This window comes from Amblyomma americanum, chromosome 10 (genome assembly GCF_052857255.1).
Source record: "Amblyomma americanum isolate KBUSLIRL-KWMA chromosome 10, ASM5285725v1, whole genome shotgun sequence".
Classification (NCBI taxonomy): Eukaryota; Metazoa; Arthropoda; class Arachnida; order Ixodida; family Ixodidae; genus Amblyomma; species Amblyomma americanum.
In genome coordinates, this window is record NC_135506.1 from 104,088,035 (window position 1) to 104,113,214 (window position 25,180).

The 25,180-nt window shown below is 48.4% G+C and overlaps 1 protein-coding gene across 1 annotated transcript in view; it reads right to left on the bottom strand.

The window, feature by feature from the left end:
• Nucleotides 1–25,180, bottom strand: part of LOC144108594 (uncharacterized) — a 109,761-nt gene that overhangs the window by 59,411 nt on the left and 25,170 nt on the right. The window contains exon 5 of the mRNA XM_077641792.1: nucleotides 22,195–22,326. Coding sequence (XP_077497918.1) covers nucleotides 22,195–22,326 — 132 coding nt within the window. The remainder of the gene's footprint in view (nucleotides 1–22,194; nucleotides 22,327–25,180) is intronic.

Sequence of the window (25,180 nt, forward strand, 5' to 3'; positions counted from 1 at the left end):
CAAAGGAAGGACACATTGGCTGACACAAAGAGGCATATATTGCTACAGAAACAATAACGCCAGCTAGCAACAAGGTACGCTAATGAATCGAGGTCGTCCGACTCACCAGCAAAGTTCCGAGCGAATGTTCGCCCGCGCTCGGGCAAGGGATATAAACTCCGCAGGCCGGACGGGACGAGTACGGGAGCCTGTCTCCCCGTCGCTTCTTCGCCCCGCCGGCGAAGAGCGGAGCTTGCCGTTGTCAGATGGCAGGGGGAGTGGCGCAAGAAGTGCCGTTCCCCAAGGTCTCACATAACCTATCAACCCATCATCATTCATACGTCATCCCCGGCAAGCACCACTCCACCCGGGTTGGTGGGGAGAGGTTTTTTTGGTTCGGGACAACGGCCCTTCCCGGGCACGGGTGGCTGACGTGTGATAACGGTCCATAGAGGCAGTACCTGCCACGAGAACAGCCATGATCACCACTGTGGCGGCGAGCCAGCAGGGTAACCGGACCTTCTTTCACACCTGAAGTGTCACGAAGGACAACCATTCCCTGTAGGTAGCTCATATCTCAACAGTAATGATTCCCCCCGCAACCGTGCAGATGACAGGTGGTCTGCTCCACGTGTCTGCAAACTTTTGCTCGCCGAGGTGGCGCTGTTCACGGCCCAGATAGAACCAGACCTCTTTCCGCACTCGTGCGAGCACTTCATGGAGGCCTGGCACCCCACGGCCATATGCAGCGGCACATCTCGCTAACCAAATTTGGTAGGAACACTCGACAAGCAAAAGCACAAACTGCTTCACTGCATGACCTGGCAACGGGTAAAGGTATCTCACAGTCTGATAAGGCAACCCTGGAATTCTAAACAAATCGGCCACACGTCGGAGGAGGGCCTCTGGAATGAGGCATTGTGTAAACATATGCACAAAGTCTTCGCGATCACCACAGAATGGACAAACTGGGTGCAGGCTCGCCCGCGTGAACGCCCTGCTGCGGATGGGAAGACAACCGCCTGCAAGACGATACATGAACGAGGACCTGCTGGCATCCAGGAAGTTCGCTAATATTAATTTCCAACTGGGGCGTAGATGGGTTAAGTCCCTTCTACTAAACCTGGGGGGGGGGAGACTGGGTGCTAAAAGACTGGCCAAGTCCTTTAGCGGGGTATTCAAAATGTTCACATCGGCCTGGATGCCGCGAAGGCGCTCTAGGCAGTTGGCTGCCTGAGCGTAAAAGGGCGATGGAGAGCCAGACCGAGGAATGCAGTGCGATAGGGTACTCTGAGCGAAAATTCGGAGACGGGTGCTAAGGAAGTATGAGGTCAGGCTAGAGGCCTTCAATGTCCGGCTTTTCATATCGGCTCCTGCTATAGGCTGCACCGCTCGCCACCAGCAATCACAGGGTGCTTGGGTCCATCTGGCATGTAGCACTGCGGTTACTATGCCCAGGTCAGGGATGCCACGGCCCCCCCTATCTCTGGGCTGTTTCACCACAGGCCTACCTATCTGGTCTGTAGTGCCATTCCATAGGAATCGGAAAAGTATCCGTTCCAGCTGGATCTTCGTACGTGTCGGCAAAGGTGCAATGTAAGCAACATACGTTAAAAAGGTAAACAGAAGTGACCAAACAATAGCAGCCCGTGCCGTCAGAGGGCACACCAATGTACCATATTCTCTAACTCTCTGCTCAAGCTTCTCTTTAGCTAGAGGCCAACTGGCTTCCGATAGTCCGTCGGAGCTAAAATGAAAGGCTAATATTCGAACCCGGTCCTTAATGGGAAGGCCATGAAGCGGTTGCGGACTGGATGGCGCTTTCCTGAAGTACAGGGCAGCGCTCTTGGACTTGTTTAGCCTAGCCCCACTTGCCCCGCAGTACCTATGATGCCCAAGACGGAGGACACGGATGCCTCGTCAGGGACGACGATAGTCAGGTCGTCTGCATACGCAAACATGGGGACAGGTGGTGAATCCAGTGGGAGGGGGAAACGACCAATCTGAGGGTGTTTAGCTAACCGTTGGAGGAGCGGTTCGATTGCGAGTACGTAGAGGGCAGAGGATAGAGGACATCCCTGCCGGGCACCGCGGCTCACATCAAACGACTCTGAGACAAAACCTTGTACTGTTCCGGCAGAGGTTGGCCTTGAGTATAATACTCTCACCATTCTCTGGAAGTCAGGGTCAATGCCAGCCTCTTCGAGTACTTTGAAAATGTACTCGTGGCTGATGATGTCAAAAGCCTTTTCCTGATCAAAGGAACAGAGGATGCCTGACAAATTCCGTGACTGAGCCCAGAGAAAAAGGTCTCTGAGGGCAAAACCATGAAGCTGGATGGAACAACCGGGAACACAACATGCCTGGTAAGGACCAAGGAGATCTCCCAGGAACAAGGTTAACCGCGTGGACAAGCACTTAGCGATGAGCTTGTAGTCGCAGTTCAGGAGTGTGATGGGACGCCAGGCTCGCAGGTCAGTGCGTCTCGACTCGTCCTTGCACAGGAGAGTGATCAGCCCCTCCCTTTGATTGCCTGACAGAGCCCCATCCATGAGGAGCCTATTCACTAATGAGGTGAAAGGACCCCTAAGCTGCTCCCAAAATTTGACGTAAAACTCGACCGTAAGGCCGTCTGACCCTGGGCTACGATTCCTGCTGAAGGACTAAACTGCTGCAAAGAGTTCGTCTGCCGTAAGTGGACCACCTGGGACGTATACCTCGTCTGCTGGCCTCTCAAAAGGGAAAGAGGTCTTCGATGGAGGGGGAGCTTTGTATAGACCCATATAGAATTGGCGTGCTAGGTTCAGAACGCCCTCAGGTGTTTGTTCGAGTGAACCTGTTTCGGGATCGATCAATGCTGTTAGGGTGGATTCTGTGCGCGCTAAGTGGCGGCGGAGCAAGTGCCTACTGCACCAAGTCTCTCTTGCCCGCCGCTCAGCGCGCACCGCTGCTCTTAAGCTATCCCAACGACGTCTAAGTAACACCGCCGCTGCACGGTGCCTCGCGGGAAAGCAAACTCAGGGGGCTGCAGGGCAGGTCCCCACAAGGTATAGGTGATGTTTTGTACGCATCTGCTTCATGACGCAACCTTGTCGGCTGTAGATGTTTTCTACAGCAGAATGCAAGCGGGTGTGATTTAAAGCAGAACGTACTTAGGAACGGCAAATATATAAAATGCAAGTCTTGTTGGAGCACCATTGTATGCCTGGCAGCACTTTTATAACATTCACGGTTTCAGAAGCTTGAGGCTTTAACGATTTTTTATGCCGCCAGTGAGGCGCCATATAAATGTGAGTCCAAAGAGTTTATTTATTTATTTTGTTTATTTCCAAAGACTGTTAGCCCTTGATTCTTCTGTCATTCATTAGAAGTGAATGCTTTCGCTTGGGTGGCTGGAAGCTACACACGGGTATTTGTTTCCAAGTCCTAGACATTGGTAGTGCTATTGATAAGCAGTTTATCATGCACAAGCTTAACTTTCGCCCCGCATACTTATCTGTCTGAGCAGATTCCAAAAAATTTTCTTTTGTGCAGAGTTGCCTGTGAATAGTCTTCGGAAACACTTACACTAGTACCTTTCAGCTTGCTGAAGTTTTTAAATATGGCTGCTTTTTCATTGAAATTATACAGCCTCATGATAACGTGCCTCTTTCGGCCAACCTTCGTTTGCCCAAGTCTATGTATTCTTTCCAGGGATGTCACAGAAACACCTAGCTGCTCCTAAAAAAATTCCCTTTATCACTTTAGTTTCAATATCTGCTTTTGTTTCATTCGCGTCCTCTGACACACAAAATACAATAATATTTATGCGCCTGACTCCATGCCGTTTAACTTTTGTTCCTGCAGTTTTCTAATTTGAGAAACAGTTGGGTTCCGTGCATATTGACTGGGATCAGTTTGTGCTCCTCGCTTCAGCGACAGTATCATGGCACTGTTATAGGGGCAGTGTGTTTAAATTGCTTTTTGCCACCGAACTACAAAAGATTTTTTCAAGCTGTATTTTATTTTTGCAGCCAGATAGATTCGCAGATGTACAAGCAATTGTCAGGTCACTCATATAGAATGAACACATGATTGACTTACGTACTATAGGGACCACCGAGTTCCATTTTGGTTATAAATATCTGCGTCCTTAAGATACAGCCCTGTGAAATACCATGCCCTAGAACGAAAACTTCTAATAATGTTGCGCCGAACCGCAGTTGAATATGTTGTTCGATAGGAAGTTCTTGAGACAGTTGAGAAGTTTCCCGCGAATACGAAGGTTGAGAACTTAGCGTAGGGTATCAGATCTTTATTTGGTGTGGTAGGTTATTCTAGGTTATAGAACAATGACAGGCAGTGCTTATGTATAGACGCTTCTCGCACTGTATGTTGACACGAGCCAAAAATTCCTTGTTGAAAATCCCTTTGTAAAGCCACTCTTGTGTGTGTGAATGAGTCCACCTGGCTGGAGGTGAACGTCAGCTTAGTATTTGCAATTCTTTCGAATGATTTTACAAGACAACTTGTGGGTGCCGTCTGTCTGTAAACTACAAGGACAAAGCGCTGCTTTTCCGGGTTTCAGAAAGGTCACAACAACATTTTTTATTTATGTGCGCCAAGACAGCAGGTAGTCAAGGGCATGCAAGTATAGCTTAGTGAATTATGTCTAGACCAGGCGCACCCTGTTTACCAGCGGAAATCACTCTTTTGATTTCTTCGAGGCTGAAAGAGTTATTTATGCTGCATTGCTCTTTTCTCCAGGTGACATTTTTTGTTGTTTTTCAGTGGCATACTTATATTTCACGATATATAGTTGTGTAGTTTGAGGAACTGGAGACTGCAGAAATGTTCGCCTGGAATGTGTACTTGTTCTTTCAGAGTTTGGAGACAAGGGCTGACAGAAAGGGATTGGATGGTTTATTGTGTGCGGCCATTGGGGAAATTGAGAATTTCTCGCCACCATTTCTTAGACGAAATGCGCTATTTATCCAAGATACATTTTTTGAAGGAAGTTTTTTCTGCTTTTCGGTGCATGTACCACAATGCCCTTGCCTATTTGAAGTTACAGAGCTTCTTATGTGTCGGGTAGTTGGATGAAAATATCCCAGGCTTTATTTTGCTGCGTTTTTTACTCCCTTACAATATTTTGTCCAGCACAAATGTTGAAGATTGCAACATGGCTTGTCGTGATGCATTGAGAATGAATGCTGTTAGCTCTTCGTTCGTTTCATCTACATTAAGTTGTTTTGAGACTTCTTCCTCTAGGCTAGTCAACTAAATATACTTTGCACGGGTGAGGTTCTATTCGACGTGCTGCTGGTGACCTTGACAACCTGATCATGGTGGGCAAATGATCATCTTAACAAGAGTTATCTAAAACATCCCATTTAATATTGTCACGACTGAAGTCACAGGGAAGGTACACGTTGCCGAGGACCAGAGAATAAGGTCGGCTTCCCGTTCCGATCACAGAGTCACAGAGACCAGCACCAGCGCGCCGCTCGTGCCCACAACAACCGCTTCGTCATCGTCGGCACCAAACAAGGCTGTCGCGCGGCGCTAGGCACGTGGCATTATTCCCCCCCGTGAAAGAAAACATCGTCCCGATGACAAGGTGAGAGGAAGAAAAAAAAATGAGGTGAACTGTACAACAACGCAAGGTTTCACTTGCAGGAAGCGCTCAGTAGCGCGAAAAGTATGCCGTTAAGCGCACCACATGCACAATTTCAGGCCGCTGGCGTCGAACACTGACGGTCACAGTTCCATCTGGAATGACTTCGTAATTAACGTTGTTTAAGCGGCGCAGGACTTTATAGGGTCCGAAATAGCGGTGGAGTAGTTTCTCGCTCAAGCCTTTGTGGCACACGGGGGTCCACACCCACACTTGGTCCCCTGGTACGTAGTGGACTTCCCTGTGCCGGAGGTTATAGTGGCGAGCGTCGGTGGCATGCTGCTCCTTGATGTGCAGGCGGGCCAGCTGACGGGCTTGCTCGGCCTGTTCTGCGAAATGGGCGGCATCGGGTTCGACCGCTTCTTCCCCGCACGGGAGCATCGCGTCCAACATCGTGCGGGCCTCTCTGCCATACACGAGACGGAACAGCGTAAACTTCGTGGTTTCCTGCGGCGCCGTATTGTAGGCGAAGGTGACATACGGCAGGATCTCGTCCCACATCTTATGTTCGACGTCGATGTACATTGAGATCATGTCCGCCAAAGATTTGTTTAGTCGTTCCGTTAATCCATTTGTCTGAGGGTGATACGCTGTTGTTGTGCGATGCTCGGTATGGCTGAGAGTTAAGGTGTCCCGCAGTAGCCGAGCTGTAAACGCCTTTCCTCGGTTAGTAATGATGGTCGACGGTGCACCGTGTCCGAGCACAATGTCGTTCATAAAGAATCGAGCAACTTCGCCGGCAGTACCTCGGGCAAGGGCCTTCGTTTCGACGTAGCGTGTTAAGTAGTCTGTGGCGACTACGATCCACTTGTGTCCGTTCGAGGATAAAGGAAATGGGCCTAAAAGGTCCATGCCCACTTGCTCGAAGGGTGTGAGGGGTGGTTCAATAGATTGCAACATACCGGATGGCTTGAGCGTGGGTTTTTTTCGCCGCTGGCATTGTCGACAAGTCTGTACGTAACGTCTAACGCTCGGAGAAAGATGTGGCCAGTAATAGTTCTGCCGGACTCGGTTTAGGGTGCGTGTAAAGCCAAGATGCCCTGAAGTTAGTTCGTCGTGGCAGGCCAGGAGGATTTCGTGCCTTAGATCAGCCGGTATGACTAGCAGGTATGTTTTCGCACTCGACGTAGAATTCTTCTTATAAAGCACCCCATTGCGGAGGCAATACGACGACAACCCCCGAGCAAGATACCGGGGTATTGTAGGATGCCCACCTTCAAGATGGTCAATAATCAGTCGCAGCTCGTCGTCGGCACGCTGTTTGGAGGCGAGATCGGACGTAGTGACTGCTCTGAGGGAGCTATCGTCGTCGGTGGCATCTGACGAAGGAGGGCAGACGGGCGCGCGGGACAGGCTACCAGCATCGGTGTGCTTCCGGCCAGACTTATAAATAACATCGAAATCGAACTCCTGCAGGCGCAATGCCCAACGTGCTAAGCGGCCACAAGGATCCTTTAAGTTTTTCAGCCAACACAAGGAGTGATGGTCAGTGATGACACAAAACGGTCGGCCATAAAGGTACGGGCGGAACTTGGCAGCGGCCCATACTACCGCCAAACATTCTTTTTCAGTGGTGGAATAGTTACACTCTGCACGGGAAAGTGCACGGCTGGCGTAGGCAATTCCTTTCTCGACCCCGTCTTGGTGCTGAACTAGAACGGCACCAAGGCCGACGTTGCTCGCATCCGTGTGTAACTCTGTGTCGGCATCATCGTCGAAATGTGCCAGGATCGGGGGTGACTGGAGCCGGCGTCGTAACTCGTCGAAAGCCATCTGCTGCTCGGCGCCCCAGGAAAATGATGCGTCTTCTCGAGTTAGGAGAGTCAGAGGGCTGGCCATCTGTGCAAAGTGTTTGATAAAGCGACGATAACAGGAGCACAGCCCCAAAAACTGTCGGACTGTTTTTTTGTGGGTGGGGACGGGAAAGGCAGCAACGGCAGCAAGTTTCTCAGGGTCAGCTCGGATGCCATCAGCACCAAGAAACTTCAATTCGGTGAACCCGAATTGGCACTTTTGGAGGCTTGAGAGAAAGGTTGGCAGACCGGACAGCTTCGAGAACAGTTCTCAGGCGGCGCAGGTGTTCTGTGAACGTCGGTGAAAAAATTATTACGTCGTCGAGATAAACAAGGCATGTCTGCCACTTAAGACCTGTGAGCACAGTGTCCATCATCCGCTGGAAGGTGGCAGGAGCACAGCAGAGCCCGAATGGGAGGACGCGGAATTCATAGAGCCCATCTGGTGTTACGAAGGCAGTTTTTTCACGGTCCCTCTCATCAACTTCAATTTGCCAATAACCACTCCTGAGGTCAATGGAGGAGAAGTACTTGGCTCGGCGAAGTCGGTCGAGAGAGTCGTCAATCCGTGGCAGCGGATAGACGTCCTTCTTTGTCATACTGTTAAGTTTCCGATAGTCAACGCAGAAACGAAGTGTTCCGTCTTTCTTTTTAACGAGGACTACAGGCGACGACCATGGGCTGCTTGAAGGTTGAATGACGCCATCGGCGAGCATCTCCTTGACTTGCTGTTGGATAGCGTCTCTCTCCCGAGGAGACACACGATAGGGCTGCTGATGGATGGGTCGAGTGCCTTCATGCGTGATAATCCGGTGTTTAATGACCGACGTTTGCTGCACTTTAGATGAAGACGTGAATCACACACGAAACTCCAGCAATAGATCTTGGAGTTGCCTCTTTTCAACGGAGGAAAGGCTAGAATTGATGTCGACAGCGTGTACGGCATCATCCGGTTCGGTGCTAGGCGTAGCGTCCTCTGAAGCAAAACATTCGGCGACTTCGTGCAGATGGTCGACGTAAGCGATGACAGTGCCACGGAACAGATGTCGATGTTCATTGGAGAAATTGGTGACAAGCACCTCCGTCTCTCTTCCACGAAGGAAACAAAGACCTCTTGCCACAGAAACTCCCAAGGCAAGTGAGAGGGAGACATTAGGCTCAACAACCCGGACGCCGTGATGTGGCTCCTCACAAGTAACTCTGGCGAGGATGCTGGCACGTGGTGGCACTGTGAGGCTATCATCGGCGACTCGCAGCGTGGAGTGGGACCCGCGGTACTCATGCCTTTCAGTGGCCAGTTTGGCGGAAAACATCACCAAGCGGTTCGGTAGATCTATAGTGGCACCGTGCTCACGAAGGAAGTCGATGCCAAGAATAACATCACGAGAGCATTCGCGTAGAACAAGAAAAGTCGCAACAAATGTGCAGCCTCGCACCGTAACCCGGCCTGTACACATACCCAGTGGTGCAACCACATGTCCGCCTGCCGTCCATATGTCTGGTCCGTTCCATGGCGTCACCACCTTTTTCAGTGTCCTTGTAAGCCGCCCGCTAAGGATAGAATAATCGGCTCCCGTATCAACTAAAGCGCTGACCTCCTTCGTGTCGACGATAATAGGGATGTCCAGGGAGACCCGGCCAAGACCAGGGCCTGTCGACGTCGGTTCGGAGTGAAGTGAGCGGTGTGGCGGCGGAAGCTGGACGGCGGTTGGGTGGTCGTCGTCGGGACAATTTAAGCGACACGGCGGTGATAACTGGTCGGCGATGCGCACGACGTCGGGGCGATCTGGTCTGTGCGGCAAAAACTGGACAGGAATTCGGCGTTCGACGTCGGGGCGAATTGAGCGGTGCGGCGGTGGAAGCTTTACGGCGAATCGGTGTGCGGCGGCCTCGCCCCCAAAGGTCACCGGAGCTAGTTTTCCCGATGAGGGCTCGAGGAACCATGGCGTCCAGCGGTATACCGTGGCCCAGAAGGCGAAGAGCGACGAGGCGAAGGCGAGCGCGACTCGCGACGAGGAGAATGTGGCAGACTACGCTGGCGGGTGACGTACTCGGCGATGTCCTGAGGACGCTGACCAGGCCGTGGACGAGGGCTGTCGGGGGAAAATCCTCTAAGGCCCATCTGACGATAAGGGCACTGCCGGTAGAGGTGACCTGCTTCGCCACAGTGGTAGCAGAGAGGGCGGTTATCTGGAGCGCACCAGAGATCAGTCTTCCGGGGCGCCTGGCGCCGATCTGCCCAAAGGGGCAGCGGTTCCGCAGCGTGCACTGCGGCCTGAGGTTGCGTGTAAGGCGAAGAGGTAGGTAGCAGGGCTGGGCGGCGTGTGACATCAGCATAAGTCATCCGCTGGGTGGGGCCCGGGGGTGGTGGTGGAACGACTGTACTTGTAGGTGGCGTGAGTGCGTTCTGGACCTCCTCACGGATGATGCTGGCCAGGGAAGCTGCACCAGGAGTAAATGATCCATGAAGTTGCTGGAACTCCTCGCGAACCACGGTGCGAATGAGGTCGTGAAGGGAGCTCATATCTTGCCCGGGATTGTAGTCGGTTCGGTCAGACGGCGGCAGTGTGGAGATGGAATTCAGCGGCCGACCGTACTGGCTGCATCGCTGCTGTAGCAGTTTCTCCATGGTCACAGCTTCAGCCAGACACGCCGCGACTGTGGTTGGCGGGTTCCGCACGAGGCCGGAAAAAAGCTGTTCTTTGACGCCGTGCATCAGGTGCCGCACCTTCTTCTCCTCACTCATGGACGGGTCGGCGCGATGGCAAAGGCGCGTGACGTGTTCAACGTACATTGCGACCCCTTCGTTCTGACACTGAACTCGAGAGGTTAGGGCACGGTCGGCATTCTCTCGGCGGTCACTGTTGGCGTACGTACCGAGGAGCTGGCTTCGGAAGGCCAGCCACGTAGAGAATGTGGCCTCGCGATTCTCGAACCATGTCCGAGCAGCGTCTTCAAGGCTGAAGTAGACGTTCCGCATTTTCGCAGCGTCGTCCCAGCCGTTAAACGTCGCGACCCTTTCGTAGTGAGCTAGCCAGTCCTCGGCGTCTTCAAACTGCTCACCGTGAAATGGTTTAGGGGTGCGTGGGGTCTGAAGGATGAGACAGGACGAGGGGGTGGAAGGGACAGTCATGGTACGGGCGGGCGGTGTCGTTGCCACAGCTAGGGTCTCTTCGTCAAGAGCGAAGGCCTCGGGGGGCAAGCCTCGGAGCCGTCGGCTGGTACGATGAACAGGAGTGGTCACGAGAGGCGGCCGCGTAGGATCGTCCGCAGGAGAAGGGATCGATACCCCGCACCTCCACCAGTGTCACGACTGAAGACACAGGGAAGGTACACGTTGCCGAGGACCAGAGAATAAGGTCGGCTTGCCGTTCCGATCACAGAGTCACAGAGACCAGCACCAGCGCGCCGCTCGTGCCCACAACAATCGCTTCGTCGTCGTCGGCACCAAACAAGGCTGTCGCGCGGCGCTAGGCACGTGGCAATATTAATAAAGGCGTTTGGAGGACAAAACCTAAACCCTGGCAGCTCATTTTGCTTGACGATGTAGAGAAGCATATATGTTTAGGAGTATTTACAAGGCAGCTGTTATTGGATAACGTAAAAGTTTGCATGACTTGGCCTACAGTGTCTTTTGGCTTTTCTATAGCGGCGAGTGTGCATTAAGACGTCCTGCTATTTTCGTGCTGTTTAGCAGAAAAACAAAGCATACAGTGATGGCGTTCAAGCTAAGAGCTGTAACCGCCACTGCTCTAGTTTTGTTTTCATTTGGATTTCATAAGTGGCAATACCACTTTGTACGAAGACAGCGACGTCGTCTGACAGCATTCTTGCGTGCTCCTGTTTGCGACAAAATACTTCAAATATTTTAAGAACGTGCACATTCTGCGGGCCTAAGTCTTGTAAGCATAAAGCTGCAGGAGAGATTCAGCTGAGGATATCTGCTATATCGATTTACTAGGCTCCTCCAGTTCTACTGAACAGCAAGTGCCACATATTATTGCTTTTCGGTTACAAGTGCAGGATTCAGGCTAAACATTAGTTGTAGACTTGTTATGCGAGTTCGTATAGGTACTTGGTGTTACATCCATTGCATCTTCAGGCTTACTGGGAGCCTTTGAAAAGGCTAGATGCGCATGTTTTCAAATTTCTCACATAGAGAAGCCTTAGAGCTTTCTGATGCTGATGTCTATAAGGCTCTTTCTTTAGACGGCACAGCAGCACTAGCTGCTTCGGTGAAGGGCATAGGCAGTCCTTTCTCAACGCATGTGCTCTGAGCAGGTACTGCAGGCCGGTGTGACAGTTCGCCTCATAGCAACACATCTGAGTATAATATCGTCTTAACTGTGGTTTTTCGTTTTACGGCAGGTGGTGTTCTCTTAATCATTAAGTATTTACATTTATTTTTTTTTCTATTTTTCTAAGACTGCAACGACCGTGAGCACGCGGGGTGCTCACCATCGCAGTTGCCGCAACGCGGTTCGCCTTACATTTATCTGAATGATGGTGTTTGCGGCGCATTTTGCACAAGTTGACTGCCCACGGCAGTTCGGAGAGCCATGGCCGTATTTTTGACCTTTCAAGCAGTGGCATGGGTTGGGAATGAACGGTCTCATTTCAACTTTTCTTTAACGAATATTTGGACTTAGGCAAAATATTGGAGGTGAAGGTAAGGATGGAGTGCTTTCTGTAAGAGTTCCTTTTTGTCCCACAGTATTTTGATTCTCTTGACATTATTAGCAGTTCGCTCTTTGAATCTTTACATGATTTTTTCGTCGTTGTGAGTATTAAAATATTCTCAGAAATAACGCCCCGAGCAATGCTGATAAACTTTTGTTGGATTACATTTGCTGCAATGTAGAAACAAAGACTTAAAGTTGTACAATATTTTTCATTCGTGATTGCCGCGGACTTATATGAGATCACCACTAGAGATTTTGGGCATTTTATTCCCGCGGCCTGATATGTGATAAAGAATTTAGCTAGGAGGAATGGTGAAATCTGAAGGGTTGGTTTATAAGCCATATTACTATAAATCAGATGAAAGCAAGGGAAGCTGTCCTCTTTTCAACTATAACATGATGCGATACATCACTGCGACCTCTTTTCAGATGCCATTCGGCTTTTTTTATTGTGGGAAAATGAACCATTTTAGTCGTTTCGGACCATAGTGACAAACACCCACTATGAAGCTCTACAAATAGAGAAAAGAAGAGGGGACAAGAACGCTTTGAGAAACGAGAAAGGAAAGTAAAAATTAGGGAGAGGATATAAAAAGGCGACCGCCGATTTCACTCGGTCGGATTAGCACTGTGCGGTCCACGTAAAGCCGGAGACAAATGGGTGTGTTGGCTCTACCAAGGGGCGTTAAAGATCCAAACACTCAACGACCAGGACCCACTTTTTCTCGGGCATGGCCAAACGCTACGCAATGCTCGACGTCGATGAGCACAGCCCACATGGGCTCAGAAACCCGTGGTGTCGCAACACACCATCTGCCTGTTACAGATGCCCCTGCGGGCGGAACGTCAGGAACCAGCTGTGTTTTTTACAGTACATTGTGTTTTCCATCCTGTGTATGCTGTATGGGCCATTTTCCGCAGCCCGTACTTAGTATGGTAAAAGATTATAGTTTTGCACACATATGTGCAAAAATTCTTAACTGATTCTTTGCTAAAGAACTGTTACATAAGGCCATACGCCGTAAAAGACCAGGCTGCTATGAGCAGGACAAAAACCGATTGAATACTAGTTTAAGTAGTACGAGCCAAATACTATCAGTCAACGAAAAACGTTTCTAGGGCGCTTTAGCCGCAAGCAATTCGCTTAGCTCACATCAAAAGCCTAATTGAAATCACACTCCGGATTGTGAAAGTCCAACTCGCGGTATTAAATATGTGGCAGTGGAACGATATGATCGGAGTAAAAAGCGGCGCATATGAGCGTGAATCATTTTCGCATGGTAGCGACTTTTCCCTGGCAATGCAATACTAATCAATTGCGCCAAGGCTGTCACTACTGTTCCTCGAGAAGGCTTCCTCCACCAGTACGGCGCCATGGTCGCTGGCTTTGACTTCTAAGAAAGCTTCGGTTTAAAATGTACGTCTTTCGCACGTCATCTTAAGTGCTCGCTGGGCAGCTGGTAAGGAACGTCGACCGATTAGTTTTGTTTCATTTTTGTTCAAGAGGCCCTAATACTAACACGCTGTTATTTTTGCGATTCAGATCGTAATAAACCGAAATCAACAAAGAAGTGTTGCCTGCATGAAGACAGATTGTGACAATAAAAAAGTGAAAAGCAATTTCAAACCTAGTACACTTCGGGATGCTTGTCTTAGCTGACCGCCGCTTCCTCATGAAGCCTGGCCGTCTAGAGTGAGCCATTTGAGCTCTACTAAACAACTGGCGAATAGTATTTTAAGAGCGTGACCTCTTACTCATCACATTTCGAGATTTCGTGGGGTCTGCTACCACCTTGAGATCATTGCCCAATCTGAAGCAGCAACTACTCACCACGTTTCGAGATTTCGTGAGGTCTGCTACCACCCTCAGATCACAGCGCCATCTGTGGCAACTAGAGAACAGCACATCTCGCACTCATACTTGCAGCGCCATATACAATAGCATTTTGCAAAAACACCTGTCGCATGCAAATGATTACGTCACAGTCCAATCTGGTGGATAGAGGCGGAACTACGTGAATATGACGTCAGGGGACAAAATGACGGCATAGTTTCGGTTTCTCGAATCCAAGGTGGCGGTTATTACAAATGGTTTTTCTCTCGCATTCTTTTCCCTCTCACCCTCCACTCAAAAACTGTCCCGTTATGGGGCCGATGCATGTCTATGCGTTAGTTCCGCTATATATATATATATATATATATATATATATATTCCGACAACAGGGGGCAACTATGCAGGGGCAGTTGTGTACCGAATTTGGTAGGAAAATAAAACGCATGGTTTGTGGTATATAAATAAAACCACAATTAAATAATAGGTAAACCTTGTATACATACAATGACTAATTGAAGCGTTACCACATCGCACCGCAAGCCGAATTATAGGTCCAACCTTGACCCCACAAACGAAGCGAATTCCGTTTGGGGCATATCTTGAGGGAGTCCAACTTGACAACGAGTAGACGTGCGTCGTAATTTCCCTGATATAGGGCGCTAGGCGTCGATCGCTCCGCTAGGCGGCGTGCGTGCACGCGTAGCCGAGCGTGGTGGCAATCCACCCCGTTTCAAGGGCACACTTTTATGTTCCATCCATCCATCCCGAATGAGCCATCTCCCTCGGGAGCTCCGTTCAGATGCGCTCCTTTCGCCGATACGTTCACTACCACAGTGTGTTTGAAGGAGGACATGGATGATCCCAAACCATCGACAGCTTACGCCGTGGCCGAAGAAGATCTGGGAAATAAGGCCAAGAGATCAGACATACTCGTATACTTCCATGAACGCTGGGCAGCCGAAACCTCCCTTTAATCACATTCATATTGTCAGGACTCGGTGAACCCCGAGGAGAGCTGAAGGTAAAACGGTTTACTGGTTAACCAGAAAAAGTCCCTGCGCACTTCCGCTTCTTCTTCTTGCCTCGCGCTCGTAGACCAAGTCTTCATCTTTGGCGTCTTCTTGCATGTGGCATTTGCCCTCCTCCTCAGGAAGCATCGTCTCGATGGTAACAAAAGGAAATAGAAGGTCAAGATCGGTCCAAGTAGTACGGCTTCATACGTACAACATGGACGACGTCGACTTGTTGCTGGCGTCGCTTGGATGTCGATAACCCGTCCGGCACCACCTCATACGTGACGTCGGTTAAACGTCGCAGCACAACATAAAGCCCGAAGTACCGCCGTAATAATTTTTCGGAGAGTCCACGACGGCGAATAGGCGTCCAGACCCACACTTTGTCGCCAGGTTCATACATGACGTGTCTGTGGCGAAGATTGTAGCGTCGTGCGTCAGCCTCCTGCTGAGTTCTGATGCGCACACGCGCTAGTTGGCGAGCTTCCTCTGCGCGCTGTGTGAAATCCTCGGCGTCCTGATCGACATCGTCGCTGTCGGCATTCGGGAGCAGCATGGCATCTAGCATAGCTGTCACTGGTCGGCCATGCAGAAGGCTGAAAGGCGTCATGCGAGTGGTGTCTTGTTGTGCCGTATTGTAGGCGAACGTGACATAGGGAAGAATTTCGTCCCAATTCTTGTGTTCTACGTCCACGTACAGTACTCACGGATTGAAATAGGACATTCGGAGCGCGTGGCCGTCGCTTCATGGAGCGCCGCCCGTAGACGCTCATGGAACCAAGGTGGTGCATTGTGGTATGGCGCGAGAGGGAGAACATCTATAAAGCAGAATTGTTCCTTCCAGTAGCCAATGAGCCGGCCTGTGGTTTACCACATGCCTGCGTGGCACTGCAAGGCTAGCGCTCCGAATGTCCTATTTCAATCCGTGAGTACTGTACATACAGAGCATGTCTGCGATTGTCTCATTGAGGCGTTCCGTCAATCCATTGGTTTGGGGGTGATAGGGCTTTACGATGACTGGTACCGCTGAGGCGGAGAATGGTTTCCAAAAGCTCGGCCGTAAAGGCAGTTCCTCGGTCAAGTATAATGAGTGCCGGAGCGCCATGCCTGAAGACAATGTTCTCAACGAAGAACCGAGCTGCTTCGGTGGCGGTACCCCTGGGCAGAGCCTTTGTCTCCGCGTAGCGAGTTAGACACTGGTGGAGGTGCTGGGTTGCACAGGACTCCTTCCGTCAGTCCACAGCGAGTCCCGAACATCGACACGCCTGTCCATCGCGCTAGCCGCCGACGTCTAGGCCTTTCCCCGGAGTACAACCATCTACCGGGCGACTCTTCAAACGTCAAAGTTCGCCGGGTCTTCCAAGCCATGGCACCTCCCACCCCTACGTCGGTGACTGTTCACAACACCAAGGTACCGGAGTGCTTCCGCGGGAACGCGTTTGAAGATGTGGAAGACTGGCTCGACCAGTTTTAACGAGTGGCCAAGTTCAATCAGTGGAGAGCGGACCAGAAGCTTTGCAATGTTTATTTTGCACTTCAGGATACTGCTAGAACTTGGTATGAAAACCACGAGGCCAGCTTGACAACATGGAATGACTTCCGCCGCCAGCTGGTGGACACTTTTGCCACTACTGATCGACGAGAGAATGCGCTGCGCCTGCTTGAAGTGCGCGTCCAGAAGCCAAATGAAAGCGTAGCTATGTTTGCGGAAGACATGGCTCGACTTTTTCGTCGTGCCGACCCTGATATGACTGAGCAAAGGAAGCTCCGACATCTCATGCATGGCGTCAAGGAGCAGGTGTTTGCCGGCTTGGTGCGCAACTTACCTCAAACCGTCAGTGAGTTCGTCAAGGACCCTACAGCTATAGAGCGAGCCCTCCAAGAACGGTGCCGCCAGTACGACCGACCCTTCACCGGTATTCCACCGACTACGGTGGCACTCACTGCAACCAATGGGAACACTCTTGTTGTTGTTTATTGTGCTTAAGACAGTACAGAAGTAGTGCCAAGGGACAGAGGCAAAAGGCGATAGCAATGAACGCCTGACTGGGCCAATGTCCCTACAAAAACTTGCAGCATAAACAGCACACACATAGAAATGAAAATAAGGCAAACTTGCATATGAACAGAGGCAATCTGTCGATTACAGAGGAAATTAGTAAAAAACAGGATTGAAGCCAGTACTAAGTAGTCAAATTATACAGTTTTGTAGCCTAAGCACAAAATAAATTGACAGAATGAGTTCAATAGTAAAATATAGAATCAATCAGAGGGCATAAATTCACGTAGTGGGAAATGATAAAAACACAGGACAACACTGCATTATGATATGCTATTCGTACGCAGAGTCATTGACCAAATCCTGTAGGTATACTTACAAGTTATGTAGAAAATAAATTTTCCCCGTTTTCCTGAAGGAAATCAGGGAAGAACAACCATTAATGATTTCGATTAAAGGCGGGAAAAGATTCAAGCAGTTAGGAATTGGCCAGTTAAGCAATTGCATACCATAATTCGTTCTAATTAAAGGCTTAAAGAAGGAGTTGTGTCTGAACGTGTAATAAGGTAAATTATTTGTGTAAGTAGAAAGAAAAAGTTCGCTATTTCCTTTCACCTCCAGATAGATAGCTTCGGAAAGCCGCTGGTAGTACAAGGCTTCAAGTTTCAATATACCATCTTTTTCAAAAAATTCAGAGACGTGTTGATAAGACGATAGGCCATGAATAAATCTTAAACCTTTCTTTTGCTTCAGATATAATTTATTAAGGTTTGATTTTGAAGTTACACCCCAAACAAGTAGGCAATAAGTCAACCGTGAATGGATTAAGGCGAAATATAGCTGACATTTTAGGTTCTTTGGAAGGTAAGCTTGAATTCTATTTAGCATCCCTAATTTGAGCAATACTGCTTTGTACTGAATTCACATGGTTGGACCAGAGAAGGTTTTCATGAAAATTGACCCCTCAGGATTTATGCTAGGATACTCTTTCTAACGTTTGCAGGTTAAATTTCAGTGCATGCGCAAGATTGGTCCGACTATATTTAGGAACAAATAAAATATATTTTGTTTTTCACGTTTAAATTAAGTTGATTAGCATGAAGCCACTGAGACAGATTTTGAAGCCACAGATTTGCGGTTACGCACAGGGATGTTAAATCATCAGCAGAAAAGAAAACATTTGTGTCATCCGCATAGAGAATAATATCTTGGGTTTTGGAAAGTGAGACTATGTCATTGACGTATAAGAGAAAAATTACAGGGCCGAAAATGGAGCCTTGAGGGACACCGAATTTTATTGCTCCGGTGTCTGAGACGATACTGTTGATAGTTACATATTGTTTACGATTTTTTACGTAACTGCGGATCAGTTTAAGCGGGAGGCCTCTTATACCTTAATGAGGTAATTTGGTATACAAAATGTCATGTTTTATGGAATCAAATGCTTTCTTAAAGTCTAAAAATATACCTATGGTGTAAAGTTGTTGCTCAATATTATTGACAATTTTATCTCGGATTTTTAACAGTGCTGACTCAGTGGATTTGCTTTTCTGGAATCAATATTGACACTCAGATAGCAAGCTGTGTGTATTTAAAGGATTAATCAATCTGATGTTAATAGCTTTCTCTACTACCTTTGAGAATAGTGGCAAAATCGAGACCTCATTCGAGAAATTGTCCTTGAGCAGCTGCAGTGAATTACTGCTACGAGCGTTCAGACACCAGAGGCCGTCGCAGCAGCCGTTAGGAAAGAGCTTCGGCATGCTCTGTCACCGTCTGCACCATACCACAAGTCTCATCCAGTTGACAGCGCGGCAGCCGTTTGCGATCCATACCCCGCACCTTCACCAGTGTCAGGACTCGGTAGAACCCAGAGGAGAGCTGAAGGTAAAACGGTTTACTGGTTAACCAGAAAAAGTCCCTGCGCACTTCCGCTTCTTCTTCTTGCCTCGCGCTCGTAGACCAAGTCTTCATCTTTGGCGTCTTCTTGCATGCGGCAATATCATTTCTAGTAAATCAAGCAGCTAACGCTCCTTACTTCAACGTCTTTAAGATGGTGCCGGCCTTTTTTTTATATAAACTCCCACTGCAAAGCCGCCAATGATAGAACATTGGAAACCAGCTCTCTGAGCCAGCTTTATTTTTGTTCATGACCTCCTTCCTCTTTATGATCTTGCCAATCAGCTGGGCTCCATGCAATAGCTTCGCCAGTGTATTTACGCTTTATAAATACAGACGTTAGTTGGCTCTGCTGGTCTACAGTAAGTTTAGAAAATTTAGGCGATGCACTATGCAGAAAAGATTCAAATGACAACATTAGGGTCTGTAACGAGGCAGCACATCGGATTGGCTCGATATTAGGAAATAGCTGGCAGATCGTGGTTTTTCGATGGCCTGCTCTTGCCAATGCCTTATCAATAATGGCGATGACATTCTAGAACACTGACATCAATTGCCCGGTCGCTTTCTTTATCCCCGAACATTGGCATATATCGGCAAAGAATGTACAACCATGGCTAGCCATGAAGAACAGCCTTCCCACATTGCGTAGAACTTGGCATACGCTGGAAAATATCTTCTGGGCAGTTGCGGTGACTTCCAAGAGTGGCATGCCAATATGGCATACAATTGTCAATATTGTCATGCCAGTTGTTATGGCCTGTCAACATCAGACAAATTTTGGTATAAGTTGGTCAATATCGCCCTAGAAATTGGGACGGCTTCCGAACGATGTATATGCACTTGGCTGCGCTGCCCAATATTTTCCCATCTTTTGCGATGGGTAGCAGTGCAGCGCACATCTTGGGATGCGTTAGTCAATATTGTCCTACCAGTAACGGCTGCTTATAAGACATATGTATATCATGGCATATGTTGTCTATCGTGTTGCAATAAGCCGCCAGAATTGTATAAATACAGGCATACGTTGGTAAACATTGCCTCATATTGTAATTCACACCTTGTAAACTAGATTTTGCTTAGACCGCAGCGCCCAGTAAGAGAGGAAACAACAGCTTAAACTCCAGCTTAGAGATTTGTCGATATACAGCGGTGAAAGGCATGCGCAAAGCGAGCTCACAAAGTAAAGAGCGCCGAGCGCGGTCGTGCGGTTTGGAAGGTTTGTGCAAGCCGGTCGAATTATTTTTGTAATCAGGTCTTTAATTAGGAAATTTTTGGAGCGTCCGCGGTGCTTCGTTCCTCAGACCCTCAGGTTTGCGTCATCGCCGTCAGCGGCGGCCGAAAGCCATCCACATTACAGAATCTTGGATTCTGTGGCTCGATCATCATGCACTGGATTGTTTGGGTTGCTTGGGAAACCATCTTAGGTGCGAAATTATCCAAGCCTTTTAATTAGGAAAGCTGGCGACAATTGCGTCAGCACGCCTTCACTGTCATTGCTGGAGAAAGAAATGGCTTTTTTGGATGATTTTCATTAGGTTTCACGTCATGATAACTGAATTTATTTAAGTGTCGAGCTTTTTCAAATAAAATCAGTTGGAAGTCAAGCACAGTCCTGTCTTGTTTGTTCCTTTTCTTCTGTGTGCGTTTTATTTATGCTGTAAAACTTGTCTGCATTATGAACTTCTTAGAAATTCCTCTTGGACCAATCTTGGCACCCGCCTTGATCATTTTTTGTTGTTGTTATAAGCCTTGAACAAGCATGAACTCTTCCGAATGTGTAGCGTTCGCTGATGCTTAGGCGGTTTATACATGAGTTCACTGTGATTTTAAAACACAGAACATCTGTGAGCACCGTTATTATGCTCATAATGACAGGAAAGTGCTGGTTTAGTTGCTGCCGCCACAGCGGTTATCTTGCAAGGGACTAGTGCACACATTAAGAAATAAAATCGCGACTACACCAATAGTAAACTCGATTCTCACGCGATGGCTTGTGCACATTGTGCTTTTAGAAATATCGCAATATGACATTATGCCCCTCTTGTCAGCACTTTTCTGTGCTGCACTCCTAGAGCCTTTGTCCCGTGTTCGACCCGTAGCATATTTCCAATCACTGCCACCGCATAAAAAAGCACGGCGCTATAAGTCGGCTGCGTCCACTCACCCTCCCGTAATGTGACTAATATGCCACGCCGTCGCTGGCAGCTTAATGAGAACTGTTCTGGCTGCTACCACGCTGGTACGCATATGCCGCGTCTTGGAACCAGTTCGTGTTGCAATCCTGAGCGAAGATAAAACGAACTTGGCCCAGACTTGTCGACAGCAGAAAGTTAGCGCGAGGCACAAGAGACTGGAAACGTGCACGGGCTGGTCGCGTCTTCGCCGACGCTGGAGGAGTCGGATGGTGATAGTGACCTCTTTAGCTACTACTACTACTACTACTACTGGCCAGATGCCTGGAACCTTATCGTCAACAGGCCGCGCTCTGAAACAGTCCGAGCACTTGTGAATCTGCGTTCGTCTTCCTTTTTTGTGGGTACCTATAGTTGGCAGTATTGCTTTTATTTTGATGTCGTAGCACTGCACCTTCGATATTGCTTGGATTTTTGAAAACATTACCAATTCCAGTGGCTTTTTCGCAAGCATATTAAAATTATGCCATAGCATGTCCAGCTGAAGACTCACTAAATATTTCAAGTTCTGCTGTAAAAATAAGCTTTTTCCAGTAGGCTCCCATAAGGAGCTTCTCAAAAAAATAAATAATCAACTGGATGTAGCTGCACCCTTCGGCACATAATACTAGATATTAAAAGTGTTTCCCGAGCTGTGATTTAAATTCCGAGCTACATTTTGAGAGCGGCTGTTTCAAATTTGACTGTTATAATTACCTTCAAGCCTATCGATTTAACACCGATAAATCACTTAAATATGCACCTCGTCTACGGGCAAAGAAAAAATAAAACAGCAAATGAGCCACTGCTAACGATAAATTTCGCACCTACTTGTTCGTTTCACTTGTTCGTTTTCAAGAAAATATCTGGGGACAAACTGATAATATTTACCTCTTGCCTGGCTGCGAAAACCTGGTTTAAGAGCTGAAGTAGAAAAAAATCACCTCTAAACAATTTCGTGCGTAAATTAAATCAGATACACGCATGCTGATTAAATTCTCCAGCTTCGAAAACGTTACTTCTACATATAACTGTTCCGACTCTCTTCCCTCCCGCAGTTGTTCCTTGCAGGAGTGTGCGTGAAAAATAATAGAGCCAGGAACAACAAAAGGCACTCTTTACGCGAATGATAAGCATTTTCACGACAACAAGTTTATTATCTTACCGTATCTAGTACTCACTTCACCGCCAAAATCCCTTCCACGCAATTGTGCAATAAGCTTTTGGCAGATGGAGAAAATGAACGATGAATTTATCACTAGGTCGACATATTTTCCATGCGTGCACCAGACTCCAACTACAAAAAGAAGAGCGACACCAAGCAGTCATGTCAGTTCGGAATTTGCATATTCTTCAATTAGCCAAAAACTGATAAAAATGGCACTCAAATTTTTTAACCTGGGCAAGCGTCACTCGTATAACATCTACAGTGTAAAACTCATGGAAATATGTAGTGCACAATAAGACGTGGCACGGAAAAAGAGCGAAACTACGTGTACTCTATTGATTCAATAATGAAAGAGCAGAAGAAATGTTCATCAAGCATATTAACATCTACAAGCTCACTGAATTGGCATTTACACTGCTCTCATGCACGGGTTCTGGCGCTAGGCCCGTCGATGGTAAGGATATGCTACAACATCATGCCACTGCAGCTCTGGCGTTGATGTCGTTTCAAGGGCGCACTTCAGAGAGCCATTTAGATTACTGGCGATTTCCTCATCCTAAGCTCATCACACCACATCCCATCGTCCGCCTGCATACACGTAAAGCTGCAAAATAAGAATTAGTAACCAAGCTTGCCTAGTCAGGTGCACAATTTTTTAATAAAAATCGCGCATTCCTACCAAACAAAACTGGGCATGAATAAATTTTAAGCTCACTTCTTGAGCCTTTTCTAGGATAATCAGTACTCGTGTCTCGTTGCCGGTCTGTTATAATTAAACACATGTGGCCTAATCCGTGCTCTACATTGCGACTGCAGAAAACTATGTGTAGTACTCGTACTTTCAGGCAGTGCATACAAACCAAGAAAGTCTTTAAATATTTTCGTATCTACTCATTAGATTGCGGTTGCCCTTTTCGTTTTCGGAGACTGCGACCAATTGATCAATTAAAATGAAAACTAAAAGGTTTGGCACTAGGTCTTTCATCTTTTAATAAGGAACTTGCGCTGGACAAGAGGAAGAAGCCAGGGAAAGGAGAAGAGACGCTGTAGCCACCACACTCAGAACCCCCCCTGTCATTTAATAAACGCACTCATATGTATTTCACTGTGCGTCCTTTTCTTCTTCTTGCTGTCGTGTTGCATGAGTTTTTGAAGGCACCAGCCTCAAGTACTAGTCGTGAAACCTCCTTCCACCTGCTCATTTGCCAGGGCATTCACTTACGTATCTCCCCTGCTCGTTTTGACCGCTGCCGATCCTCGCCTGCACGCCCAAAAAGCGTCGAGCCCTATGATAATCTAGAATATTCCCTGTTCTTTGTCCCATTGTAATTCAACTCCCGATCACCCCATTCCCATAAACCGCCCCCTCCCCTCCTCCCCCCCCCCCCCCCTACGTGGTGGCCCTGACTAAACTTGGACCAGCTGACGGGCAAGTTGGCAACGACGAAATAGCGCAGGATATTCTCGACGCCTAATTGTTTGTCACATTAAAGCTGTTTATTTCTCTCGCTCAAAGGTCAGGCTTCCTACGCAGCTGAGTCTCCAAGGAGACGGCGAATGTTTGACTGGCCAACATATTGGACCAGCCACTGTATAACATGTTTTTAACTCTTTGGCTTTCGAATGCTGCTTCTCATTGTGTCCCTGGTGCAGATTGTTTCCTGGGGAAATCTGGGCCCCTTTTCTTGCCCCATGCTGTTCAAAGCGCTGAGCGAAATTACCGTGGATATCCTTGCCACGAAACGTGATAAAGAGACCTTTTGGGCGCGGAGCCTCACTGCCGACCGACAAAGAAAAACAGCTGAGTTTAAATTTACTTAAACCGAGTAGACGTCGAAAATTTGCGTTGATCCCGATTGGATCATGATTTGTTGTGCTTGGTCGTCGGCACGCCTGGCAGTGAAATTTGGCTGAGGGTAAGCTCTGAGGGAGGTTAGGTTGATCTGATCTGTTCGTGCCTCTCATTTAAGTTGATGAAGACGACGATGTGCAATGCAAAGCGTGAGAGTGTGTTGCAGTTTGACCTGAGTTGTGGTGGGCTGTGGCGAGACTCTGCTGCTTTCGTACTCTGGCCAGCGAAGCTGATCAGTTCGCGTCGCCACGGGTTCGAATCCCAGTAACGACATTATTTGTTTCATTTCTTTTTATTTCTCTAGGCACGAACGCATAAACTCCTCAAAACCACAATATCGCAAGGTCTTCCTCGGAGTTTCCGCATCATAAAAGTGATTTGACACTAAAAATTAACTGACGATTACGAAAACCGTAAATACGAAATTTCAGCACAGCTTTTAACACGCCACCTACCACCGCTGGCAGGAGGCGTTTTATACGGTGCTAGGAACCTTCCGGTATCTTCCTATGCCAAACACTTTCCATTTGTCAAATCCTCCGCTCTCGCCGTGCCAGGTGGCGTTTTGCTATGCTACTACCTGGCACAGTTGCCAGGTGGCCTGTTGTGCCGAAGGCGATTACTAAAACGCGGAATCCATGAACGGGCGTCTAAGAGCTGCGCTCTAAACTATCAATACTGAGGATTTCGGCACTCTGTGAACTAAGGCGCCGCTGTGAGCGGGACGGCAGAATTGCGGCGCCGAAGCATGTACACTTTGTGGTACAGTAGCGGTTTTAGAGAACGTGAGAGCGCCTATTTCAGCAGGCACGGCTGTTTGTGCGATGCCACAGCGGTTTAATCGTGCTGCGAGGGGAAGGCGCAATAGATTTTGCTACATCATCGCGACTTATACGATGATGTTTGGCTGCGCCTCGCACAATCTCGTGTAGTCATCAAACTAAGGTGGGCGCTGACTACGGACCCTCGTGAACTCTGTACATATCCGCAAGCACAAGCCGACTTCTCTTGGCCGGGTAAAATAAAGAACGCAGACCTACCCTCGTGATAAACACTATTAATCCTTGGTTTGCTACCTCATGCGCCAGGCTGCCTTCCCCGTCTGCAGCGCACTAGCACAGAACCCTGGCG